This window comes from Neoarius graeffei, chromosome 6 (genome assembly GCF_027579695.1).
Source record: "Neoarius graeffei isolate fNeoGra1 chromosome 6, fNeoGra1.pri, whole genome shotgun sequence".
NCBI classification, from domain to species: domain Eukaryota; kingdom Metazoa; phylum Chordata; class Actinopteri; order Siluriformes; family Ariidae; genus Neoarius; species Neoarius graeffei.
In genome coordinates this window covers 40,865,580-40,891,911 of record NC_083574.1, presented here as the reverse complement: position 1 = coordinate 40,891,911, position 26,332 = coordinate 40,865,580, and the positions used below count along the sequence as shown (strand labels likewise).

Sequence of the window (26,332 nt, the reverse complement as noted above, 5' to 3'; positions counted from 1 at the left end):
ACTGTATTTGGTTAGCCGTTAGCATTGTCCTTGTCTCAGGCTGAGTCCTTAATGGCTGCATAATGGATTTAAAGTGCAGTTCTTTCTTTCTTTTATTTTGTCTGCTGTCAGAGACAAAATATTTCTTTTATTTTGTCTCTGCTGTCTGAATAGCATAAGCTAAAGAGTCTTTAATTATGAAAATTGTCCGGTATTGGCTCCCATTTAAAAAAAAATAATAATTTACTGTATTTGGTTAGCCGTTAGCATTGTCCTTGTCTCAGGCTGAGTCCTTAATGGCTGCATAATGGATTTAAAGTGCAGTTCTTTCTTTCTTTCTTTCTTTCTTTCTTTCTTTTGTCTGCTGTCAGAGACAAAATATTTCTTTTATTTTGTCTCTGCTGTCTGAATAGCATAAGCTAAAGAGTCTTTAATTATGAAAATTGTCCGGTATTGGCTGCCATTTTTTTTAATTTACTGTATTTGGTTAGCCGTTAGCATTGTCCTTGTCTCAGGCTGATTCCTTAATGGCTGCATAATGGATTTAAAGTGCACTATGTAGCATGTGGGAGCCGTTATTTCCTACCCTGTGTAGTGCACTTGTGTAGGGAACAGCGAGTCATTTGTATTTCAGCCTCCGTCTTTCATGGACTGTATAAGGTAGGGGAAATGCATAAAGAGGCAAAACTAGTGGAACTTTTCGGTGGAAGATTAATGAGATCTAGTTTTATCATTTTGTCTGCTGGACCTAGATTTGTTTTGTTGCATGATGACCTTTTAAAAGTTATTTCTTTTTTTCTTTCTTTTCTTTTGTCTTTGCTGTCAGAACTTGCCCGTACATGTCCACCGGAAATGAATATTCATGCGTGCAGACAGAGCGCGAGCTGATGGACACTACAGCAACATCCGGGATGGGGCGGTTAAAGCCGAGACAGATCACTGCCCGCAGAGCGGAGAGTGGAGTGTGGGTCTGAGAGAGAGAGAATGCTCGAGTGGTTCTGGGATGGACGACAGTTTGTGGTGTGAGAAAACCTCCTCCGGCGTCATATCCGCTTTACCCATGTGGATTATTGAATATGCCTGGACGAACCGCATGATGGACGTCTTACAGGGTGTGTGTTATGTGTTGTGTGTTTTTGTTGCTGATATCCGGTACAGCTGTGTTCCTGACTTATAACCACGCCCACTTTATGGTTAGTGCACCTTACAGGTGGACAGTTCAGTATTACTTAGAAATTAATTAGTATACTATTTAATATCCTCTTCAGATATACTGTACTGCCATCTTCTTCTTTTGGCTGCTCCTGATTAGGGGTCGCCACAGCGGATCTTTCATCTCCATTGCTCCCTGTCTTCCGCATCCTTCTCTACCACACCTGCCACTTTCATGTCCTCTCTCACCACATCCATGTATCTCCTCTTTGGCCTTCCTCGTTTTCGTGTGCCTGGCAGCTCCATCCTCAACATTCTCCTTCCCACATGCTCTGCATCTCTTCTCAGGATGTGCCCGTACCATCTCAGTCTCATCTCTCTTAGCTTAATTCCCAAGCTCTCCACATGTCCTCGTTCCTTATCCTGTCCAACCTCATCACTCCCATCACAAACCTTAACATCCTCAACTCTGCCACCTCCAACTTTGCCTCCTGTCTCTTCGTTAAGGGTACGGTCTCCAATCCATACATCACAGCTGGTCTCACTACTGCCTTATACATCTTACCTTTCACTTTTGCTGGGACTTTCCTGTCACAAATACTGTACTGCTATCAGATCTTATAATAATGTGAAAGTCGTTTACAGTTATCATGGTAAATAATCCATAGCTTCAACAGCAGCCAGGATGATACAGACCAGAGTTGGAAACAATAAGTTTTTTTTGATACCGGCAACGACAAAAAGGATCTGTGATTTCCGATAACCAATATTATCATCAGTGGTGGCACGGTGGTGTAGTGGTTAGCACTGTTGCCTCAGAGCAAAAAGGTCCTGGGTTCGAGGGCCTTTCTGTGTGGAGCTTGCATGTTCTCTCCGTGTCCGGGTGCTCCGGTTTCCCCCACAGTCCAAAGACATGCAGGTTAGGTTAACTGGTGGCTCTAAATTGACCGTAGGTGTGAATTGTGAGTGTGAATGGTTGTCTGTGTCTATGTGTCAGCCCTGTGATGACCTGGCGACTTGTCCAGGGTGTACCCCGCCTTTCGCCCGTAGTCAGCTGGGATAGGCTCCAGCTTGCCTGTGACCCTGTAGAACAGGATAAGCAGCTACAGATGATGAATGGAAGGAATATCATCAGCTGACATCCACCATCCAAAAAAAAAAAGGACAAAACATGTCTTAAAGGAGAACTGAAGGCAAATTTTTAAAAAAATCAAAATTCTATTTCTCATTTTATTAAATATAGGAATGCATTTTTTATCGCTATTTTGTCGCTGCTGTAGCAAGTTATGAGTGTTTTGAAATATGCTCTGTAATATATCAGTCCATTTGTCAAAGCAATGGCCGTAAACAAGATTCGTTGAGACCTGTGCGAGACATCGTAGGATGGAAGTAAAACATACAGCGGAAATCAAAGCAACAGACATCTGCCAACGTTGTCAAAAGACGCGCGTGCCCTCTTTCGAATGCTGATGTAATCAAGCCGGAAGTTTTGTTTGTTTTGATAGCAATCAGGAAAGTTTGAAAAAAGTAGGCAGGAATCGTCATTTAAACTCGTTTTTGTGCAATATTTTGTTTGGGAAACCAGTTTTCAAAATGGTGGCACTGACACCTGGCTGACACTTCACGTTTTGAAGTCTCGCACAAGTCTGGTGAAGATTGCGTGGATAAGTGATGCCTGTCATGGACCAAACGAACTAAATTCAACACGGCCAAAAACCGAATAGGCCGATAAGTATCATATTTAATTGTAATTAGTTGCCAATACTAGTCACTATATAAGGTTACTAAAACCGAAAACATAATTGAATAACACATTATATTAATTAAGAAATAAAGCAAGTTTAAAAATGATTTCAGTTCTCCTTTAATTCAAATATAAATGTATTAAAATATTGTGAATAGTACAAAAATAGTCCAGCAGACCGAAATGTACATGAAGAAAATTAACTGTATGTTAGCAGATCAGGTGAAAACTCGAATTCGATCCAAATTACTTGAAACTGGTCTCATTGAATTCAGAATTGAATGCTGAACAACATACTTTTTACAGAATTAAAATATGTTTATCCTTTCTTGAGACATTATAAATTGAAACTTGAGGAAATGGCTTAATTTTTAGAAAGTTGACGTAATATTATGTATTAGGATAACATGGTCCAAAATGGGCCTCATTAACGAATGAGATCAGATGTTTTACCATTCTCTTTCAAAATAAAAAAGTAATGAAAGATTACTTCTGATACCCTTTTTGTGCTCTGTAGGCCTTTGTATTTCTCAGAAGTAGGGCCTACTAGTTTTTATATTAAAGAATATAAATGATTTGTATTTAGATTAATATTTGCAGCTTTCAAGGCTAACCTTGAAAAAAACGTGTTATCCACATCCAATACACATCCATCCATCCATGTAGCTGCTTATCCTGTTCTACAGGGTCACAGGCAAGCTGGAGCCTATCCCAGCTGACTACGGGCGAAAGGCGGGGTACACCCTGGACAAGTCGCCAGGTCATCACAGGGCTGACACATAGACACAGACAACCATTCACACCTACGGTCAATTTAGAGCCACCAGTTAACCTAACCTGCATGTCTTTGGACTGTGGGGGAAACCGGAGCACCCGGAGGAAACCCACGCGGACACGGGGAGAACATGCAAACTCCGCGCAGAAAGGCCCTCGTCGGCCACGGGGCTCGAACTCAGAACCTTCTTGCTGTGAGGTGACAGCGCTAACCACTACACCACCGTGCCGCCCCTATCCAATAAATAATTCCAGTTAATTGAACTGAAATTGACCCTCGTGTTTCTAACTTCCTTTTTTTTTTTTAAAGATCATTCTGACCACTAAGATCTCAGTATTTTTCATCAAAACAGCTACAGTTATATTCTAAAATAGTTATTTATTTCCATGAATCAGTTTGATTTGAAAAAAATAAGTAGGTAAAGCTATGAAAACTCACTTCAAAGTCTCCCGTGAATCATAACGTCAAAACTAGCTGACAGAAGATTTTGCTGAACACTTCATCAGAAACAGTAAGAGCGAGAGAACATCCCTATAAAAGTTATCTGATTGATATTCACGAGTAATCCAGTCGGAAACTGATCAGAAGAGAGAGAGCAAGCCTGACCGCTTTCCCATGACTCAAAAAGCACCAGCAGTTTCCCGACGTCCCGCGAGCAGCGAGTGAACTCTGTTGTACCAACTTCAACCTGCTGCTACTCCCAAAGTACTGAACAGATCTTAACAAGATATGTTTCTTTGGAAAGCAGAGATTATAAGCTTTTTAATGATCATATTCACGATAGAAAATATTCAAGAGTTAAGCAATGACAGGCTTGGAAACTTCGATGAGCGTCTGCATGTAGAATTTTCACAGCACAGCCAGCGAGCGTCTGATATGCCTACTGTGTACATAACAAATATTTGTTTAGAATCATGGACATTTATTAGTTGTGTGTCTTCAAGGTATATAGTTAATATAACTACGAAATACTTCAGGATACTTTATTCATTTATTTATATAGGGACTGTGCAAAAAATAATTTTTTAAAACCCAAAAATACAATTTGTATGTATATGCCATTAATTTATGAGTACAACAACAGAGCCTAATCTAGGAATTTGAAAATAGGGGACAGATCCCTCACTAGTTGTAGAAACAGGGGACAGAAAATATTAACATGGGTAAAAATATCCCTCATTTGTTCCAGTTAGTGGGGACAGAAAAATAAGTAATACATTGGTAGATATTTTCAAGAGTACATCTATAAACAGAACAGGTTTATTAATCTTTACTTTTAGAATATCATTAACATAATACTAAATTGAACTTTCAACAAGAAAAATTAAACAAATTACTCAAAAAAACCAACTAGCAATCATGTAGAATGTGTAAGATTACCAGGACTACAAAAATGCAGAAAAATAGGCTTTACTTATCCAAATGCACCTGTTGGTTCAAAAGTTAAAGTGCATAGAACCTCACAGCACAACATGAAGTTACCTTCAAATATAATATAAATGCCTCAGCTTTCATGTAAGAAAAAAAACTATTAATACTAGTACTGTGTGCAGGCAGTCTCTCCTGAAGACTAAATTAAACAATAATTATAAACTAATAAAATAAATGGCTCAGGCTTCATAGAAGAAAAAAAACAATTTGAACAGGATCTCACAGTATGATGCTGAAGCTCCCTAAACAATGAAAAATAAAATACCATTTTGGCAAAAATGTTGGCATCCATGAATTTCTTGTATTAAGTAAAAAAAAAAGTGCACACAGTCCTTCACTGTAAACATCATGCAATGTTGCCAGATACTGCTGACGTTTTCCAGCCTGAATATGTTCAAAACCCGCCAAAATGCACTTAAAACCGCCCAATCTGGCAACACTGCGCACATGCTGCTTCTCTTGAACGTATACACGGAAGTAAGGCGGAAGGTAGTTTGTCGACGTCACAGCAAGACGACGCCAACGATTGGTCAAATTTGCGGGAAAGTTGCGGTGATTGGATAGAATTGCAACGCCGCCCTGAATTCGCGGGGATTGGTTGAATTTGCGTTGATGTTGCAAATCGTGAAATCCTGGAGGCTCTGAATGTTATGTTTGGATGAGACAGAACGATATGCCATGTGCTTTTGGGTATTTTTAAAACACTTCACACGATTGGTTGAGATACACTGTCTTCCGGTTCAGTGACCAATGATACAATAGTTCACAAAACTGTTTTACCCGCTAAATAAACCATTCGGAATACTTCGGTCCTTTCCGATATTTTCCGATTGGTGTGTGTGGCAGCGGGGGCGTGGTCAAGCATCGGTCTGTGACAGGAGGGTGGAGCCGGGGAAGGTGAGTGGCAGATTCGCTACACCTGACGGTAATTAACCTGTGTTTTGTGTGTGTTTTCCCAGTAAACCGCTCCCTATTTTAAGAGGCTGAGAGAGAGCAGAGGGAGCGCGACCCGGGAGTGGAGGCTGAGAGTGTGTCTGTGTGCTGCGAGTTCTTTTAGACTGAAAAGTTTATTAATAAAATACGCTGTTACTACCTCCCAAACGTTGTCCTGCCGTCCTCTGTGCTCCACCCACGCATCGTCCGCGCTACAGTGGTGCCGAAACCCGGGAAAAGGTGGAGCACCAGTGCTACAGCTCCATGGAATCCTCCCCGTTCGCGGACTTGGTCCACGCCCTCGCCACGGCTCAGCAGAGCCAGCACCAGGCACTCGTCACGCTCCGAACGGAGCAGGAGCGCCGCTTCGAAGCCCTGGTGCTGGCTCAACAGGAAGATCGAGAGGCGTTCCGGCGGCTCCTCGCGTCGGCGGGGTCCACCAGCGCCCCGGCCGCGGGCCCGTCTCCCCTCACTGTGACCAAGATGGGCCCGCAGGACGACCCCGAGGCTTTCATCACCTTGTTCGAGCAGGTCGCCGAAGCCTCGGGGTGGCCGATGGAGCAGCGCGCGGCGCGCCTCCTCCCCCTCCTGACTGGAGAGGCGCAGCTGGCCGCATTACAGCTCCCCGCCGACCGCCGGCTGGCCTACGCTGACCTTCGCCGGGCCGTCCTCCAGCGCGTGGGGCGCACGCCGGAGCAGCAGCGCCAGCGCTTCCGCGCGCTGCGGATGGAGGAAGCCGGCAGCCCGTTCGCGTTTGGCCAGCAGCTCCGGGACGCCTGCTGGCGGTGGCTGAGGGCCGAAGATCGCGACGCCGAGGGAATCATCGACCAGGTGGCGCTGGAACAGTTCGTTGCCCGCTTACCAGCCGGAACCGCGGAGTGGGTCCAGTGCCACCGCCCGGCGTCGCTGGATCAGGCCGTAGGACTGGCGGAGGATCATCTGGCGGCTGTACCGGCGGCAGGACAACGGATGACATCGTCTTCTGTCTCCTCTTCTCTCTCTCTGTCTTCCCCCCCTCTCTCTCTGTCTTCCCCCCCCTCCTCCCGTGTCCCGTCCTCGCCCCATTCCCCCACCACGGAGGCGGGGGCCGGCCCCACCCCAGCCGGCCCGCCGCACCCGTGGTGCCCTCCCGTTTCTCCCTTCTGTGTCTGTCTCTCCCCCCCCTCAGGTGAGTGAGCCCCAGAACACAGTTGCAGAGGGGAGGCCCGGGCCGGTTTGCTGGCGCTGCGGGGAACCGGGCCACCTGCAGCAACAATGTGCAGCGATGGAGGTGGGGGCGGTGGTGCGGATCCCCGACGCGCCAGAGGCTGCCCTCGATCGGGCCGGAGCGTATCGCATACCGGTAAGTGTACAAGGGGCTACATATCAGGCGTTGGTGGATTCAGGCTGCAATCAGACCTCGATCCGCCAAAGCCTGGTGCAAGACGAGGCATTGGGGGGAGCACAAGGGGTGAAGGTGTTGTGTGTGCACGGGGATATTCACAGCTACCCGTTGGTGTCAGTCCACATATATTTTAGAGGGGAAAAATCTATAGTGAAGGCGGCGGTTAATCCTCGCCTTACCCACTCTTTGATCTTGGGGACCGATTGGCCGGGATTTCGGGGTTTAATGGCACGCCTAGTAAAGAGTGGGTCCTGCCGGTTGACGGGGGAGGGTCCCGGTGTCGCTTTGGCTGGAGCGGCGGTCGCAGAGCCGTCTACATCACCTCCGCGACAGGGGGAGGAGCCGCCGGCCCCTCCTCTTTCTATTGGGGAATCCCTCGTGGATTTCCCACTGGAACAATCGCGAGACGAGACTCTGCGACACGCGTTTGACCAAGTGAGAGTAATCGATGGTCAAACGCTCCAGCCGAACGCCACCCCGTCCTTCCCCTATTTTTCCATTTTGAAGGATAGATTATATCGAGTGACGCAGGACACTCAGACGAAAGAGCGAGTCACCCAGTTATTAATTCCCAAGAGCCGCCGGGAATTGGTATTCCAGGCGGCCCACTTTAATCCCATGGCTGGACACCTCGGGCAGGATAAGACACTCGCCCGGATAATGGCCCGATTCTATTGGCCGGGGATTCGCGGCGACGTCCGTAAGTGGTGTACGGCGTGCCGCGAATGCCAGTTAGTAAATCCAGCGGCCATTCCAAAAGCGCCCTTGCGCCCCCTACCATTAATCGAGACCCCGTTCGAAAGAATTGGGATGGATCTCGTTGGGCCATTAGATCGGTCAACACGAGGGTACCGCTTTATATTAGTCCTGGTGGACTATGCAACGCGATACCCGGAAGCGGTGCCTCTTCGCAATATCTCAGCACGCAGTATTGCGGAGGCCCTCTTCCACGTCATCTCCCGGGTTGGAATCCCGAAAGAGATTCTGACTGACCAAGGCACCTCGTTTATGTCACGAACACTGAGCGAACTGTATGGGCTACTAGGTATTAAGCCGATCCGCACCAGCGTTTATCACCCACAGACGGACGGTTTAGTTGAACGGTTCAATCGCACCCTCAAGAATATTATTAAAAAATTCGTAAGTGAGGACGCACGTAACTGGGATAAGTGGCTCGAACCCTTGTTGTTTGCAGTGCGAGAGGTCCCCCAAGCCTCCACGGGGTTTTCCCCGTTTGAATTATTATACGGGCGTAAGCCGCGCGGCATCTTAGATGTACTGCGGGAAAATTGGGAGGAGGGACCTTCACAGAGCAAAAACGAAATTCAGTACGTTATGGATCTGCGCGCAAAACTCCACACGCTCACCCACCTAACTCAGGAGAATTTGCGGCAGGCCCAGGAACGGCAAGTCCGCCTGTACAACAAGGGCACGCGCCTTAGAGAGTTCACTCCGGGAGAGAAGGTACTCGTCCTGTTGCCCACATCGAGCTCCAAATTAATCGCCAAGTGGCAAGGACCCTTTGAGGTCACACGGCGAGTCGGGGACGTCGACTACGAGGTTAGGCGAACGGACAGGGAGGGGGCGCTACAGATCTACCACCTCAATCTGCTGAAACTCTGGAATGAGGAGGTCCCCGTGGCGTTGGTGTCGGTAGTTCCGGAGAAGGCGGAGCTGGGGCCGGAGGTCCCCAAAGGGTCATTGGCATCACGTACCTCTCCGGTCCCCTGTGGAGACCACCTCTCCCCGACCCAACTCGCGGAGGTCGCCCAGTTGCAGGCCGAGTTTTCGGATGTGTTCTCGCCCCTGCCCGGTCGCACGAACCTCATAGAACACCACATAGAGACGCCCCCGGGGGTGGTAGTGCGTAGCCGCCCTTATAGACTACCCGAACACAAAAAAAAGGTGGTTCGGGAAGAACTTCAGGCCATGCTCGAAATGGGCATCGTCGAGGAGTCCCACAGTGACTGGAGCAGCCCAGTGGTCTTGGTTCCCAAGGCCGACGGGTCGGTCCGGTTCTGTGTGGACTATAGAAAAGTCAACGCGGTGTCTAAATTCGACGCATACCCAATGCCTCGTATTGATGAGCTGCTCGATCGACTAGGCACGGCTCGCTTTTACTCGACACTGGATTTGACGAAGGGATATTGGCAGATCCCCTTGACTCCATTATCCCGAGAGAAAACGGCCTTTTCCACACCGTTCGGCTTACACCAGTTCGTCACACTTCCGTTTGGGCTGTTTGGGGCGCCCGCTACGTTTCAGCGGCTGATGGACCGAGTCCTCCGGCCGCACGCCACCTATGCGGCCGCGTACCTAGACGACATCATTTATAGCAATGACTGGCAGCGGCACCTGCAACACCTGAGGGCCGTCCTTAGGTCGCTGAGGCGAGCGGGGCTCACAGCCAACCCGAAGAAGTGTGCGATTGGGCGGGTGGAAGTACGGTATCTGGGCTTCCACTTGGGCAACGGGCAGGTGCATCCCCAAATTAATAAGACTGCAGCGATTGCGGCCTGCCCGAGGCCCAAGACCAAAAAGGGGGTGAGACAGTTCCTGGGGCTGGCTGGCTACTATCGTAGGTTTATACCTAATTATTCGGACGTCACCAGCCCGCTGACTGACCTCACTAAAAAGGGGGCACCAGATCCGGTCCAGTGGACGGAGCAGTGCCAGCGGGCTTTCTCTGAGGTAAAGGCTGCACTGTGTGGGGGGCCACTCTTACACTCCCCTGACTTCTCTCTCCCTTTTTTGTTGCAGACGGATGCGTCGGACAGAGGGCTGGGGGCCGTTTTGTCCCAGCAGGTGGAGGGGGAGGACCGCCCAGTCCTATACATCAGCCGCAAGCTGTCAGTGCGTGAGGGGCGCTACAGCACCATTGAGAAGGAGTGCCTGGCGATCAAGTGGGCGGTCCTCGCCCTCCGTTACTACCTGCTGGGGCGCTCTTTCACCCTCTGTTCGGACCACGCGCCCCTCCAGTGGCTCCACCGCATGAAGGATGCCAACGCGCGGATCACCCGTTGGTATCTGGCACTCCAACCCTTCAACTTCAAGGTGGTCCACAGGCCGGGGGCGCAGATGGTCGTGGCGGACTTCCTCTCCCGTCAAGGGGGGGGGGGGGAGTCGGCTGCGGGCCGGACGGGCGCCCGGCCTGAGTCGGGCGGTGGGGGTATGTGGCAGCGGGGGCGTGGTCAAGCATCGGTCTGTGACAGGAGGGTGGAGCCGGGGAAGGTGAGTGGCAGATTCGCTACACCTGACGGTAATTAACCTGTGTTTTGTGTGTGTTTTCCCAGTAAACCGCTCCCTATTTTAAGAGGCTGAGAGAGAGCAGAGGGAGCGCGACCCGGGAGTGGAGGCTGAGAGTGTGTCTGTGTGCTGCGAGTTCTTTTAGACTGAAAAGTTTATTAATAAAATACGCTGTTACTACCTCCCAAACGTTGTCCTGCCGTCCTCTGTGCTCCACCCACGCATCGTCCGCGCTACAGTGTGTAAACAACGCTATATTTACTGCAGTGCTTGCTAGCTGGTGCTGACAAATTGATGCGCACAAGATTCAGTAACATGCGACTACACGCTCTCTACTTATAAATGCGCGACATAATGAATAGATACACGATATCACTCTCGCGCCCAAAAAGTGGATGTGCGACAGACAGATAAAAAACGCGTATTATCGCGTATTACGCGCCCTAGATTAGGCTCTGCAACAAAAACTGACTTAAAAATAGCTGAATGTTTTCATCTGTTTGACATGTCCTTGCTCTTCTGCTCGACTCTGCTTGGGTCCGCTGATTATGATTTGTGGCTTTCCAGCCAACAGTGGAGATTAACTGTGCCCTCCGGTGGACAAACTAAACAATTACATCACTCATAACAGTTGAAAAATCCATCTTCCGTCTCTCCATTTGTCTTTTAATTGTCATTTATTGGCTGTTATAAATGCTGCTATTGATTTATCAACAGTTAGCTCATATCGGCCGATAATAACATGCCGATTTACCAGTCAGACTCTAATACAGACCAGTTTAGATAAGGGGATCCACTGAAGACTGATGTTATCTTGTGTAAAAGTTTTAGGGCCCCCGCTTTGGCTGGAAGGTGACCGGAGCAGCCTAACGCTTAAGGATCCATGCAGTATCCGTGTGGCGGCGGCTGAGTCCCGGGCGGTCATCCGGGCCAGAGACATCAAACACTTTGAACAAGTCATGGAGTTCTTTAATGCTACACACGCTTTACTACCTCAGCTAGTGACCCCCATCAAGCACATGAAGATAATGTTCGGCCTGAAAACTTTGGTAAGTGTGGTTTTATGATGTGATGGTGATTTGCAATTATCAAAGATGCATTCCTCATAGAGCTTGTCAGGTATTTGTAGTCAAGCCTAATGAATCAATTAACACCATATACTGTGTTCCAAATTATTATGCAAATCATATTTTCTCAGATTTTCCTAAATTATCTATATTAATGGCAGTCATCATGATTTTCCAGTCATCAACCATTAGAGTACAATTCAAATGTTTTTGAACGAACCTCCCAATGATAACAGTAAATTTTTAAGAAATAAAAAACACAAATGCACCCAAAATGCATGTTCCAAATTATTACGCACAATTGAGTTTCCAAACATTTTATTGTCATAAAGAACAAAAAATGGTCATGTGTGAAATTAGAAACATGAGCAGGTCATGACTAACTGAAATGTAACTGAAATCAAACACTATTTAAATCAAAACATTATCACAAGTGAAGTCACATCTGAACATAGGACCTCTTGTTGAAAAGAATCTTCTCAAGTCTTCCATCCATTGAATTTGTCAGTTTTTGGATAGTATCTGCTGGAACTGCCTTGCATGAGGACAGAATAGCCTCCCAGAGCTGTTGTTGAGATGTGAACTGCCTCCCACCATCATAAACACTTCTCTTGATGATGCTCCAAAGGTTCTCAATAGGGTTGAGGTCAGGGGAGGATGGGGGCCACACCATAAGTTTGTCTCCTTTGATGCCCATTGCAGCCAGAGATGCAGATGTATTCTTTGCAGCATGACATGGTGCATTGTCATGCATGAAAATGATCTTGTTTCGAAAAGCACGATTCTTCCTTTTGAACCATGGCAGGCAGTGTTCTTTGAGGAACTCCACATACATTATGGATGTCATCTTCACACTGTCAGGGATCCTAAAAGGGCCGACAATCTCTCCCCATGATTCCAGCCCAAAACATCACTCCACCACCTCCTTATTGGTGCCGTAGCCTTGTTTGCATGGGGTGGCCGTCAACCAACCATCCACCACTCCATCCATCTGGACCATCGAGGGTTGCACGACATTCATCGGTGAACAGAACAGTTTTGAAGTCAGTCTTCATGTATTGCTTGGCCCACTGGAGCCGTTTCTGCTTGTGTCCAATGGATAGGGGAGGTCGAAACGATGGCTTACGCACCGCTGCAAACCCCTGGAGGACCCTGCATCTTGTTGTTTGGGGCACGTTGGAGGCACCAGCAGTTTCAAAAACTTGTCTGCTGCTATGACAGGGCATTTTTACAGCTGCTCTTTTGATCCAACGTATTTGCCTGTAGGAAAGAGTCCTGGATTTTCCATTATCAGCACGCACACGTGTGTGCTCTGAATCAGCTACATCAGCGGCCCCCAACCCCCGGGCCGCGGACCGGTACCGGTCCGTGGGTCATTTGGTACCGGGCCACACAGAAAGAATAAATAACCTGCACTATTTCCGTTTCATTCATTATCTGAGTCTGAACGATGTTTGATTTTGAAAAATGACCGGATTCTCTCCGTTACATCCGTCTATAACTCACACTTGACCAGAGCATGTGAGCGGAGTGGAGCGGCGAGAATTTCGGTCCTCGCTCACGGAGGTGGTCGCTCCGCTCGCTCCCCGCTCAATGTCGCACCATGCCGCTTCGCCCGTTACCGCTCAGCGCTCCACCAAGATTGCATCCCGCTCCACTCCACGCTCGCTCAAAAAATATGTGCACGCATGCGCGTAGCGGACGTGGAGCACTTCCTGTATCTCTGCCCTCTGTCCCCCGCGCTTTTTACAGCCATTACAACCACTTAATTAATTTTTAACACGTGGAAACGTGTTTTTCCGAGCCGCCTCTAAACGCATCATGAGCAGGCGGAGCGCAGGTGGCAAACAAACACCGCTGTCGTTCATTCTGAGCCACGTTGGGCATGCTTCAGACTCGTGATGTGAGCGGTAACGGGGCGAAACTGGAGCGGGCCATTGCCTCGCTCCATCCTTCCCATCCTTGAAAAAAAAATCCCGCTCCGCGCTCTTTTCAAAATTCGTCCGCTCCGCTCACATGCTCTGCTCTTGACGCATGTCAAGACACTTATCTCAGCGACCAAGAATGTTGGAGAGAGGACATGACTCATGTTATGTTGCTGACGCGATGTTACGAGGATGCTGCTAATAAAGTTGCATACGAGTAGACAGTGGATTCACGTTTATTACTATATTTAGGAAATACCACAGTTTATCCACCACACTTTAAAGGCTGGTCCGTGAAAATATTGTCTGACATCAAACCGGTCCGTGCCGCAAAAAAGGTTGGGGACCGCTGAGCTACATACTTCTTGATAGTGCGATGATCGCGATGAAGTCTCTTGGCAATTTTGATTGTTGCCATGCCTTGACCCAAACATTCAACTATTTGTTGCTTTTCAGCAGCCGACAGGTCCTTTTTCTTGCCCATTTTGGTTGAAAATGGTCGCCTGCTTAATAATGTGGGACAACCTTCTTTAGTAGTTTCCCCTTTAATTGGACTCACCTGCCAAACTAATTAGCACAGGTGTCTTCAATTGGTTTCAGTGATATACAGAGCCCTGATGCACATTACCATTCATGAGTTTAACTGACAAACAAAAAATATCTTACCTTACCACTCTTAAACACTTGTTGCATAATAATTTGGAACACAGTGTAAGATCAAAATATTAACTAATGTAGTGCTGACATTTTTATGGCTCCGTGTATGTTTCAGGTTATTATGTGGATGTTGTGGGAGGACCGGTCTATAGAAAGCATCACCGACAAGATTGTAAAGTTTTTTCCTGACAGCTTCTCACAGTATCATAGAAGTGTAAGTAGACGTTGGATTTTTCTCCTCTTGGGGACGCTAAAGCTACAAAGAACAACACACATAAAACAATATATTTCGTTCATACATGTGCACAGCCTGTGAAACCCTTCACATGCTGATGTTTTCACCTTTTCATCAGTAAGAAAGTCTGAAAAGTAAAGGTTCTTCTGGATTCAGGTTCTTCTCAAGATATGCCTAATATGGTCACTACCACAAACATGCATTTAAATATGCAAATCATTTTGTTCCAGTTCATATCACTGTGGTATACACTTTTATTACGAACACCCATACACCTGCACTTTCGTGCAATTGTCCAATCATCCAATTGGTCTTTTTCCAGTCTTCACTTGGCCAGTTTCATTGAGCCTGTACACACTCAATACGTTTACATGCACGTCCAAATCGAGCTGCTGTCGGTAATCGAGCAAAGGGTCCCAGCAGGGGTGCCAGAGAAATCCAATCCTACATGCACAAGTGAAATCGGGCTATTGTGCAAGGTGCATTGTGCACCCGAGCCACACGTGGCGCTACACGCCCCATCGTGTTGGTACACTTCCGGTTGTCGTCATGAAGAAGAGCTATAGTGTTGCCAGATACTGCTGACGTATTCCAGCCCAAAACATGTTCAAATCCGCTAAAATGCACTTAAAACCCCTCAATCTGGCAACACTTGCAGTTCCGTGTTCAAGCTGTTAGGCTTGCTCTAACAGACTGTATGGCTACAAACTGTCCGGCGCAGACCACTGTTTTGTAAGACAACTTATTTTGCACAATAATATTTTTTTAAAGTCCATTTTTTGCTTACAAAAAAATGTTTGTTTTTTTTTTGCTTACAATTTAACTTATGTCTTAATAAACACACAAAGTTCAATTGTTTTGTTTTTATTGACATTCTTCAGATGTTGGAGATATATATACACACAAATACAATGACTTGTTTATGTACACAATTCACAGCTATGCAACAGCTGTACAGATGTATTTGGTGATACAGTAAGTGAGCTAAATTTTAACAGTGCAAACAATGCCACAAAAAGAAAAGATTCATGCCGTTGTCATGATTCGTTGTCATGCCGACCGAGGCTGTTGTGTTTCCCGCTTGTGGTCTCGTCACTCGTCACTTCCGGAAGGGGCAGTGCTGAAGTAAGTAGCTTGAATACGTAGCTCAATAGGGTTTACATGCACTAAGTAGCTCGGCTACAATCGCATAATCTAGGTCGTGTAGCTCGATTCCAAGAAACCAAGTTCGGTTCAATTTCAGCCGAATTAAGGTGTATACATGGCATTTTGAACTTCGATTTCAGTCGAGCAACGGCAGAAATTCGATTCTCTATGTGCATGTAAACGTAGTGACTGTAGACTCAGGGTGTATTCAGACCAGGATAGTTCGATAGTTCACTTGCTTTGGTCCGAACCAGATGTTTTTTTTTATTTTTTCATTTTGGTGCGGTTCGCTTTCACACTGTACATTTTAGTAAGCGGACCAAAATCTGTCAACAAAGCCACGCGCCCTGAGGTCGTTCAGCTATTGGTCAGAGACGACACGCGCACAAAGCGTTAAGTTCAAAAGTAGTCATGGAGGCTTTCCGTGCTGTTATTCTTTTTAATGTCATCAAAGCTATATGTTTTTTCCAGTTTTTACTGTTTTCACAATTGTGCGATTACTATGCTGTTGTACAAGTAATTTATCAACGACGACGACAAAGGGCAAGGCGGCTACGGAGGATAGCGCTGATGAGCGCACATCATGTTGTGACAGTTCTGGCTCTTCACGCAATAGATGAATTTCTTTTTTGCGTCGCTAGTACCGCCACTTTTTGAAAGAATGTCCCTGATTTTAATGTAGGTCTGACGGAGTTTCTTCACTTTTAGCCGACGTTGTTCTGGGGAGCGCGTGAACCCCTTCTCCTTCATTTTCTCACTGAATACAGCAAACACGTCGGCATTTTTGTGTGTTCTCTCCAAAAGCTCAGATATGTGGACATCTGCCCATATATCCACAAGGGTACGCGTTTCTTCCTCGGCCCACGTTTGCCCCCTACTCATTTTTTGTACTCTGTAGTCTAGCCTACCACTGGTCTGAATGACTGAACGACTGTTGTAAGGTTCCCTTGACAACCAAAACAGTGTTTGCACTTTGCGGTGGAGTGTCAAGACTCTGTTTCCCATAATGCTCGACAAATGACGGAAGCTCCCGAGGTACAAAAAAGCAAAACTGTCGGATTAGGTCCGGTCTGCTTTCACACCTCCAAAAGATCCGCACCAGGGTTCCTTTGGTCCGGACCGAGTCCGACCTTGCAGCTCGGTCTCGTTCCGCTTGTTTGGTCCGGACCAGAGTTCGGTGGTTTGTATTCAGACCAACCCAAAAGGTCCGGACCAAGGGAAATTTGGTTCGTTTGGTCCGGACCAAACAACGTAGGTGTGAATACGCCATCAGATTCCAGTTCTTGGCGGTCAGGAGTGGAACCTGATGTGGACATTATCATGTGCTGTTGTGACTCATCCGGCTCAAAGATTGGCATGCTGTGTGTTCTGAGATGCTTTTCTGCTCACCACAGCTGTAAAGAGTGTCTGTTTGAGTTACTGCAGCCTTCCTGTTAACTAGGCCCAGTTCGGCTCTTCTCCTCTTACATCAAAAAAGGCATTTCTGCTTTCAGAAATGCTGCTCACTGGATGTTTTAGCACCATCGAGACTGTTGTGGGTGAAAATCCCAGGAGATCATCAGTTTCTGAAATGTTCAAAACAGCCAGTCTGGCACCAGTGACCATGCTATGGTAGACGTCACTGAGATCCCATGTTTTTTCCCCCCATTCTGATGTTTAATGTGAACATTAACTGAAACTCTTGACCTGTAGCTGTTGTCACATGAATCAGGGATGAGAGTTTTCCGCTTTTTGGCGGATTTCCACTTTTTCTGAGCAAAAATCGATATTATGCCAAATCCGTTGAGATTTTTTTTTTTTCATTGAGGGGAGTTGGGGTATGTTCCTTCGTGATACTCAAGCGTACGACGATGTTACATGTTTACAGTTTCGCCATCTTTAGTCTCGCTAAGTCTCGCGGTAGAATACGTGTTTTCTACAATGTAATTGGCCAAAACATCGCTGGCGAGAGCATGATAGCCAATCATAACAGTTCTTACAAGAGTGTGGGAGAGAACAAAAGCCAATCATAACAGTTCTTACAAAAGTACCCGCATCGTTCTATTTTATCGAAACTTGCACATGTTCATCGTCGCTGCGCTTCAAAAATACGTTTCTCTTTCGTATCGGCTTTTTTACTCAAAATGCCGAATACAATTGACAAGCGAGACGAAGCGAAGGTACGTGAAATCGATGCTGGTATAAAAAACATTGAGAGGACTGACAAGCTTTTGTCTTTGGCCAAAAGGCTGAAGAAGTCGTCGAAATGATCAAATGAAAATGAGAAGTGACTGTGAACTATAAATAATTGTATAAAGTGTACATAGACATTATCCCATAAACTTAGCATTCGTTTGATTTAATACATTGAACATGTATATGATGGTCAGTAAATCTGAATTAATGCTGACAGTTTTGAAAACTTAAATATTTCAAAAGACTTTTTGAAATCATATGCAACTAATGAGGACATAGGGTGACTGACCTTTTCTCCCTAAGAAATTTTATTTAATATATGAACATTTTGATAATTAATAAAACTTACGTTTAATGTGAATTTAGTTTGTCGTTTTTGTTGATCATAAATTATAACCATACCCTTGAATGTAGAATGTGATTTTATTTTGAATTCAAACAATACTCCTATTGATTTGAAACATATTTTCATGTAAATGTATAAAAAAGACAACAGATTTTTTTATCTACTACAGCTCAGATTGTACACGGTGGTGTAGTGGTTAGCGCTGTCGCCTCACAGCAAGAAGGTCTGGGTTCGAGCCCCGTGGCCGGCGAGGGCCTTTCTGTGTGGAGTTTGCATGTTCTCCCCGTGTCCGCGTGGGTTTCCTCCGGGTGCTCCGGTTTCCCCCACAGTCCAAAGACATGCAGGTTAGGTTAACTGGTGACTCTAAATTGACCGTAGGTGTGAATGTGAGTGTGAATGGTTGTCTGTGTCTATGTGTCAGCCCTGTGATGACCTGGCGACTTGTCCAGGGTGGACCCCGCCTTTCACCCGTAGTCAGCTGGGATAGGCTCCAGCTTGCCTACGACCCTGTAGAACAGGATAAAGCGGCTACAGATAATGAGATGAGATGAGCTCAGATTGCAGGAAAAGTGGTTTGTAAGGCCTTATTTTTCAAAATTTTCCTGGGGGGGGTATCCCTCCCAGACCCCCGGCTTCGGGCGCCATCTTGTTTTCTGCTTTTTTGGTGACCACCCACTCTCATCCCTGATGAATGATTGATTTGGAAAACCGCATGAATAAGCTGGGGTACAAGTGTTTCTAATAAAGTTATCAGTGAGTGTACGGCTGTTTCTGTAATATTAAATCATGCCATGCACAGTAGGAAGAAAGATCATTTTCTTCCAAGCCTAAACGGCATGCAGAGACTCTTATTATAAACATTACACTTTTTTTTTAACGAGTAAACCACATATTTATATGATAGATTAATGGCATTTAGCAGACGCGCTAATCCAGAGCAACATACAGCATACCCAGAGCAGTCTTGAGGAGCAGTTGGGTGTTAGGTGCCTTGCTCAAGGGCACTTCAGCCATTCCTGCTGGTCCAGGGAATCAAACTAGCAACCTTTTGGTCCCAAAACTGCTTCTCTATCCATTAGGCCATGGCTTCTCATTTCTACAATATTTTGATAAGACAGCTTTATATGGTATTCAGTGAAAAGACTTGCAAAAAAAAAAAAGTATTATATCATGGTCAATTTATATTGCTTAAGAGTCTGTTTATTTGTTCAAACATAAGAAGAACTGACCAAGTTTTTCAGACCAACATGTGTACTGCATTTGAGGATGGTTGAATTTGTTCTTTTCTAATTGCAGAGTCACAGGCATATGGAGCTGATGCAGAAGGCCCAGCGGGACTTTAGGAATTTTGTTCAATTACTGACAAGAAACCCAGAAATGCGCAAAAATTACATTAGAGTGAGTGTAAATGCGTTTTGTTGTTGTAGTGTTTAATTCTACCCAGTCTGCTTCAGAATTATTGACAACCTTCAGGAAAATGGGAAAGTATTTCAATATTCTATCCCCCTTAAAATGAAATGAAAATTTGGTACCTATAGACCCCTTCGCATGTTTGTAAACAAACCGACCGTTTCCAGGATGCGCGCGCAGCCTGGACTCAGAAACAATGGCGCTGCCCATAGACCGGCATTATGAGCTGTCAGATTATGCAAAACAATTGTCGTTACAAGATCGAGAATGCTACATAAATAAGTTAACTCTAACAAGTGGACATCGCCTACCGGATCCGTATTTAATTAAAGAGTGGACAGACGATGTTAGTAAGTTCCCTGGTCTACAATGGCCAGATATATACTCGTACCTTATTGACAAGACTTCAGTGTACACCCACGAAAAACTTCGTGCCTACAAGTCTTTAGACGCATATGATTATGTGCGGGCATGTACAACTTGATTAACAATGGGACATTCATATTCATTTTGTTTTAATCAAATTATGCCAGTGATGTGATGGCAATGTGGCTTTAGCTACAACAGCAAATCCCAACACTAAACAGCAATTTGCAGGAGGTAATGGCATGAAAGGAATGATAGTGTAAAGAGTGCAGCTAAGAGAAATCAGAGCTGCGTAAAAAGCGAGAGGCAGAGAGCAGAAATGAAACTGAACGGGGCGGGAGCTAGGTTAGAGCAGTCAACGTAAGTTGGCATTTAGAGTGAGGGCACACAATTTTACCTTTCCATCCTCGCTTTAAAATTGTGATTTTCGGCATACACAAATAATGATGGCACAAAATCTGGACTGCTTGAGTCAAGCGAGAGCTCTCCTACAAACAAAATTGCATGCAAAGCTAAGTTAACATGCTAACAATATTCATTACATTGTGTAACTATGACCCAGCTAATCAGACAAACGTTACCAAAGTATTTTGCTACATCAATAAATGAAGACTAGAAAGAATAAAAAAGAAAGATTTAATAAATAGCCTGATCTTACCTGTGATGAAGTGGGCACTGCAAACCCGCGCATTTTTGATGGTGCTTTCATCCCAGTCTACACGTTTGATGGCTTGTAGTCATAGATGTTGGCGTTTTTTTTTTTTTGGAATGGGTGAGATCCTGCTGGAATTCTGAACATTTTAACCCCATCACTGCTACGATTCTGACACCCGACAACACAACTAGGCATTTCTGAGTCTTTTTTGGGTCCAGGCTGCGCGCGCAATTTCCGCTTACGTATGAATGACGTTTACTGCGAAGGGGTCTATAAAGAACATTTACAGTAAAATACAGATTGAAACAAAATGTTTGTAGGGGTGCTAATAATTTTGAAATCAGGACGTTTCAGGGAAAATGCCCTACTTAAGAAGCTTTTTTTTTTTTGTAAAAATGAGCAAAAATAAAAAGAATAAAGGTTAAAGTCTTTAATTTCCTTGATATCTTTAACATTTTTATGATCATGCTGTGTAGAATCTGATGGAAGAGCAGTATGGTGAACACTACATCATGAAGTTGGAAGAGCGGTCGGTGCATTATTTAGAAGAACTGAACAAAGCCCTTCCACAACCCACCTACATTGACCAGGTAAGTGTGTGTGTGTGTCACAAGTATGAAAATCTCATTTGTATTCTTGTCTATTTGTCCTTCCTTATTTTATGTAGAATATCCTACATCAGGGGTGTCAAACTCATTTCACTGAGGGCCACGTCATCAAATTTCTAGGTCATCAAGGGCCAAATAATCACTGAGCATCCATTTAAAAAGGGCAACTGTGAAAGCTGCACGGCAGAATGATTAGTTTATTCAAGAAGTTTTGAACACTGTTTCATTGGGAATGATTAAAACAATTACGAGGCTAATTTTCCCATTCATTTCATTTGATTCCATTTCAATACATTTCCAACTTTTTGCTTGATATCTTTTAACATCGAAACATGAAAATGAGTGCAGTCAACAATTTACATTCAGTCTGTCAATAGGCTATAAACTCGTGTGGCAATAAAAACGTAACAGTTTGGTTTCAATAGGAACATCTTTAAAATTCAATTTCCATACATTTCCCGCTCATTAATTAATTCCCAGTATATACAAGTATATTCCAGTGTGTTTTGTTTGATGTTTTTAACATGAAACATACAGTAGAATTATTAACGTTAAAGGTATATGGAATCAATTTTGTGCCAAAATGTTCATACAATACTTTTGAAATATCAAACAAAAATGACAAATCAAAATACAAAAAAATAAAAAAGTTAATTTTTTTAGACTGGCAAACAAATTATTCGTGTAATCGTGCAAAATATCAGTCTATTCCTCTTCAGAAACCTTTTATTTTTGTTCCACGTCTTTCTCAGTTTTGTTTGACGTAATTTATTTTGGTTGCGATTCCAGCTTTCTCGTTTGCACTCCCTGACTTTTTGCTTGCAGTTTTGGCACAAACTTCACGTGTGGGCGGGCTGTCCAGGAACGCATTCCCATTGGCTAACTTGTGTCTGACTGACAGCTACGCTCAGCCATTCCCCGGAGGCTGTTGCGGCCATTTCCTACTCAGATTTTGGCGGACTGTTTGACGAGTGACCGATCCATTGACGGTACACAAGGATCGAGTGGACTTCAGTGGCGACTATGATATTGAATTTACACTTTGTTGAATTAATTCAATATCATAGTCGCCACTGAAGTCCACTCGATCCTTGTGTACCGTCAATGGATCGATCACTCGTCAAACAGTCCGCCAGAATCCGAGTAGGGAATGGCTGAGTGTAGCTGTCAGTCAAACACAAGTTAGCCAATGGGAATGCATTCCTGGACAGCCCACCCACACGTGAAGTTTGTGCCAAAACTGCAAGCAAAAAGTCAGGGAGTGCAAACGAGAAAGCTGGAATCGCAACCAAAATAAATTACGTCAAACAAAACTGAGAAAGACGCGGAACAAAAATAAAAGGTTTCTGAAGAGGAATAGACTGATATTTTGCACGATTACACGAATAATTTGTTTGCCAGTCTAAAAAATTTGACTTTTTTTTCTTTTTTTGTATTTTGATTTGTGGTTTTTGTTTGATATTTCAAAAGTATTGTATGAACATTTTGGCACAAAATTTGATTCCATAAAGGTAGACTGCCTTTCAGATTTTTCAAGTGTAGGTCATAAAAAGAATTTTCCCTGACACCTAATTATTTGTTTAGTGGACTGAAAGCTACTGAATTCGAATCACAGACTTCCAATTTTATTAGCTTTTTTAAAAATAGAACAGTTAATGAATTTAGGACCACGTGGCCATAAATTCTCCGCTATTTTTTCCTGCTTCACCATGACCCAATTCAAGATACCACATCATGCATCACGTGTTGGGCTTTCCCCGTTCGCGCAAGGCATTGTGGGATACAAATTTGAAACAGGAGAGAAAAATGGAGGACGTGAGTGTGCGAATGAAACGTGAAAGACCAACTACAGTAACGGAAAGCGAGAAGAAAAGATGTTATGTTGCGAAGGAAAGGAAACCCAGGACCAAACTAACGCTTTCCGTTACTGTAGTCGGTCTTTCACGTTTCATTCGCACACTCATGTTTGCTTACTCTTAGCTTCCCAAAACAATAGGCTTTCATCCACTTTTCCTGAAAGCTTTGACTCTTTCTCAACTTTCCTTTTCTAGACAACATCTTTACACTTGACAACAAGAAGCTAGCTCACCATCTTTCTTTAGTCACGAATGACTAGCTGTTTACTTGAAATAGGTTCTCACCACCTAGTGGATGGAGGATGAATTGCGTTTCGTGGTAATGGTTGACGCAAAGATTGTAGAATCTTTGGACGACGTGAGGGCCGTTTTGAATCTTTGTGTGGGCTGGATGTTTGACACCCCTGTCCTGCATGGATACTCTAAAGCCTTTCACTTCTCAGATATTCAGTCTCACCTACATTTGTGCCTAAAAACTGCTGTTATAAACACCATGATTGTCATACTGAACATCTTTCCAACACATTTAGTTTTGACTTTATAATTATACATTTGTGGAAGAGTAATGACTTTATCCGGTGTCACTCAGAAGAGCGTTGTTGCCTTTGGCTTGCTCATTAGCAGTCGAAGTATAAATCTCCATCTAGATTGAAGCTGCTTTATGACAATGCCTTTTGTTAAAATTGCTACCCAAATACAGTTGAATGTCTGATCACATTTAGGTTCTAAAAAAATCAGGGCCATTGAAGGGGCAAGAGGAGTTACTGCAGCAGTTATTTACCTGTAATAGTGTGTCTCCAGCCACAGCTCTAAAGAAACTGCTAAGATGTGGTAAGTTTGACTCAAGTTTGTCTCAGTATAAATAGTTGACCATGCATTCAACATATTGCATTATATATTCTTCCTTTTCTCCAGTTACGGCACGCGACATGGATTGTAAAAGTACAGAGATGTGTAAACAACAAAAAGGAGCTCAAGTTGATGGACCAGTGTTTGGGCCCCTTTGTGTAGCTGTCAGGCCATCTCTGGAAGAGGCAGAAGAAGACTGGCTGTCCCAGGTGTCCTCTCAGAACTCCTGGCTGAATAGAGATAAGAGTTTGGAAAAAGAGATGACAAGGTTGAAGGAGGAGTGTGTTTTAGATCAGACTGGCAAACATCCAGGTATGCTTAAAGAACAGCGTCTTCAGACATCTGAGATCGGACTTGTTGCCGACGAGAAGGAAGCTGAAGATGACTTAACGGAGCACCTGTGCTCCAGACATGGCAAGAGAATGAAGAGTATCCTCCAAGAATGCTCTGAGGAGCAGAGGAGTCATGACAGCGAAACATCCCTGATGCAGGTGGAATGCACTCCCCTATCATCTCACTCTCCACTTTGCCAGTCCACGCCTCCCAGAATGACCTCAGCATCTCCTCTCCATGACTCCTCTTCTACAAATATTTCTCAGTCTTCACAGCCAGAGTCTTTCTCATATCTTTCAGTGGATGAAGAGCGACAGGTTGTCCCTTCACAGCTGATGGCTTCTTCACAGACATCTCCAGAACAAGAAAATATTTCTAGTCTTTTTTCAGGCCAAAAAACCATCGCATTGACATTAGAAGGATCACCTTCTCTGGAATGTTCAGTAAAACTCGTTACCCCTTCATCACCACGTTCAGTTCAGCCATCCTTATCTCAAACATCTTCTTCTTCAACCAATATTTCACCATTTCCAGAAAACAGAATCACACAAGAATCATCTGAGCAGGAATCCTCACAGATACTGTCCTTTAAGAAAATGTTTGCGAAATCTTCATACCATCAGCCTCGTTCACCATTACCATTCTCTGGAGCTCCAGCAGTGACTCCAACTTCAAGCCAAAATGATACACAGGCCTCTTTTAAGTCACATGTAATTTTAGAGCCAAGCAGTGACTCAGCAGGCAAACTGAGGCTTTCTTTAGAGACTCAGGCTTTCCTCTTGGTGTGTAAGTGGCTGCAGCCTGAAGTGAAGCTCTACAGACTGAGCCAGCATGAATGTCACCAAGCCATACTGCCAAATCGTGCTCCAGAACAGTCATCTGAAGAGGAAAAGGAAGATGAAGATGTGTTGTTTGATGTTAATTTACTGTATTCAGATTCTGAATCGGACACACAGGACTCTGATGATTCTGATTATGTTCCATCAAAGAGATGCCGGTATAGGTGACGTGCAAAACAAGTTACTCATCATGCACAGTTATGTAATCTGTGGTACCTAGGATCAGGTTCACACTGATCATGAACCAGACTTTTGTGATGCTCTCTGTTTTTATAATGCTGCTCCTCAAACTACAGACTTGGGTCATTTGATGTTATTTATGTGTGTGTGTGTGTGTGTGTGTGTGGGAGTGCGAGAGAGAGAGAGATCTAAAAAAAAAAAAAGCACACAATGTTCAGACAAGCAAGTGTATACAATTTTTAATACGAAGACAACTTGATGTGAGTTTTTAAAGTACCTTTATAGCAGGGCTTTTCAAAGTGTGGGGTGTGCCTCCCCTAGGGGGCGCCAGAGTTCTTCGGGGGGGGCGCAACGTAAGGAAAAATAAACCAGAATAAGTTACTATTGCGGACATTTAGCAAACGTCAGCTAGCCTGTGCCAGAGACAAAATGGATTGATTTTTAGTACCAAAAGCTACAGTGAGTGAGGAGACAGAGTCTGGGCCAAGCAAAAAAAGAAGGAAGTATGACCACGATTATTTAAAGCTGGGATCGGCTCCAGCTTGCCTGTGACCCTGTAGAAGGATAAAGCGGCTAGAGATAATGAGATGAGATGATGAGATTTTCATGGACTGTATCTGAAGATGCTCCACTGCCACAGTGTGCTGTCTGCCAAGAGGTGCTAGCTAACGATGCTATGAGATGTTTAAAAAGTGTAAAACAAGATGTTTTTAAAAAAAAAGCACAGATGTTTAAAATGTGTAAAAAAAAAAATGTTTTAAGAAAGCTCATATGTTTTAAATGTGTAAAAAAAATATGTTTTCAAAAAGCACAGATGTTTAAAATGTGTAAAATAAATAAATAAAAATGTGTACAACAACCTTTTTTTTTTTTTAAATACGAATGGAACATTAAGTATAGCAACAACAAAAATTGTGGGGGAGGCGCTGTTGTTTATTTGCTCTCTGAGGGGGGGCTGACTCAACCACACTTCGAAAACCCCTGGTCTAGGAGGAGTACGTTAAAAATGGCCATGTGTAATTTCACTCCAAATGGCCTTAT

General features: G+C 44.6%; 1 protein-coding gene across 5 annotated transcripts; it reads left to right on the top strand.

The window, feature by feature from the left end:
• Positions 1–447: 447 nt before the first annotated feature.
• On the top strand, positions 448–25,406 carry LOC132887891 (uncharacterized). Of its 5 annotated transcripts, none has more exons than XM_060923656.1 (8): positions 448–639; positions 806–1,091; positions 11,476–11,693; positions 14,409–14,507; positions 19,492–19,593; positions 21,103–21,216; positions 23,813–23,921; positions 24,006–25,406. In XM_060923656.1, exons 2-8 carry the CDS (start codon positions 842–844, stop codon positions 25,277–25,279), a joined length of 2,166 nt encoding a protein of 721 aa, XP_060779639.1. In that variant the 5' UTR covers positions 448–639; positions 806–841; the 3' UTR covers positions 25,280–25,406. The 5 variants fall into 5 exon arrangements, with proteins under 5 accessions (XP_060779639.1, XP_060779638.1, XP_060779640.1 ...); XM_060923655.1 differs by having other exon boundaries at positions 11,470–11,693; XM_060923657.1 differs by lacking the exons at positions 448–639; positions 806–1,091 and adding an exon at positions 1,194–1,639 and having other exon boundaries at positions 11,470–11,693.
• The last annotated feature ends 926 nt before the right edge of the window (positions 25,407–26,332 follow it).

Coding starts and splice junctions, on each gene's coding strand:
- LOC132887891 (XM_060923655.1), top strand. CDS start 842: ATGCGTGCAGACAGAGCGCGAGCTGATGGACACTACAGCAACATCCGG. Junction 14,508..19,491: donor TCTCACAGTATCATAGAAGT/GTAAGTAGACGT, acceptor TTCTAATTGCAG/AGTCACAGGCATATGGAGCT. Junction 19,594..21,102: donor TGCGCAAAAATTACATTAGA/GTGAGTGTAAAT, acceptor CATGCTGTGTAG/AATCTGATGGAAGAGCAGTA.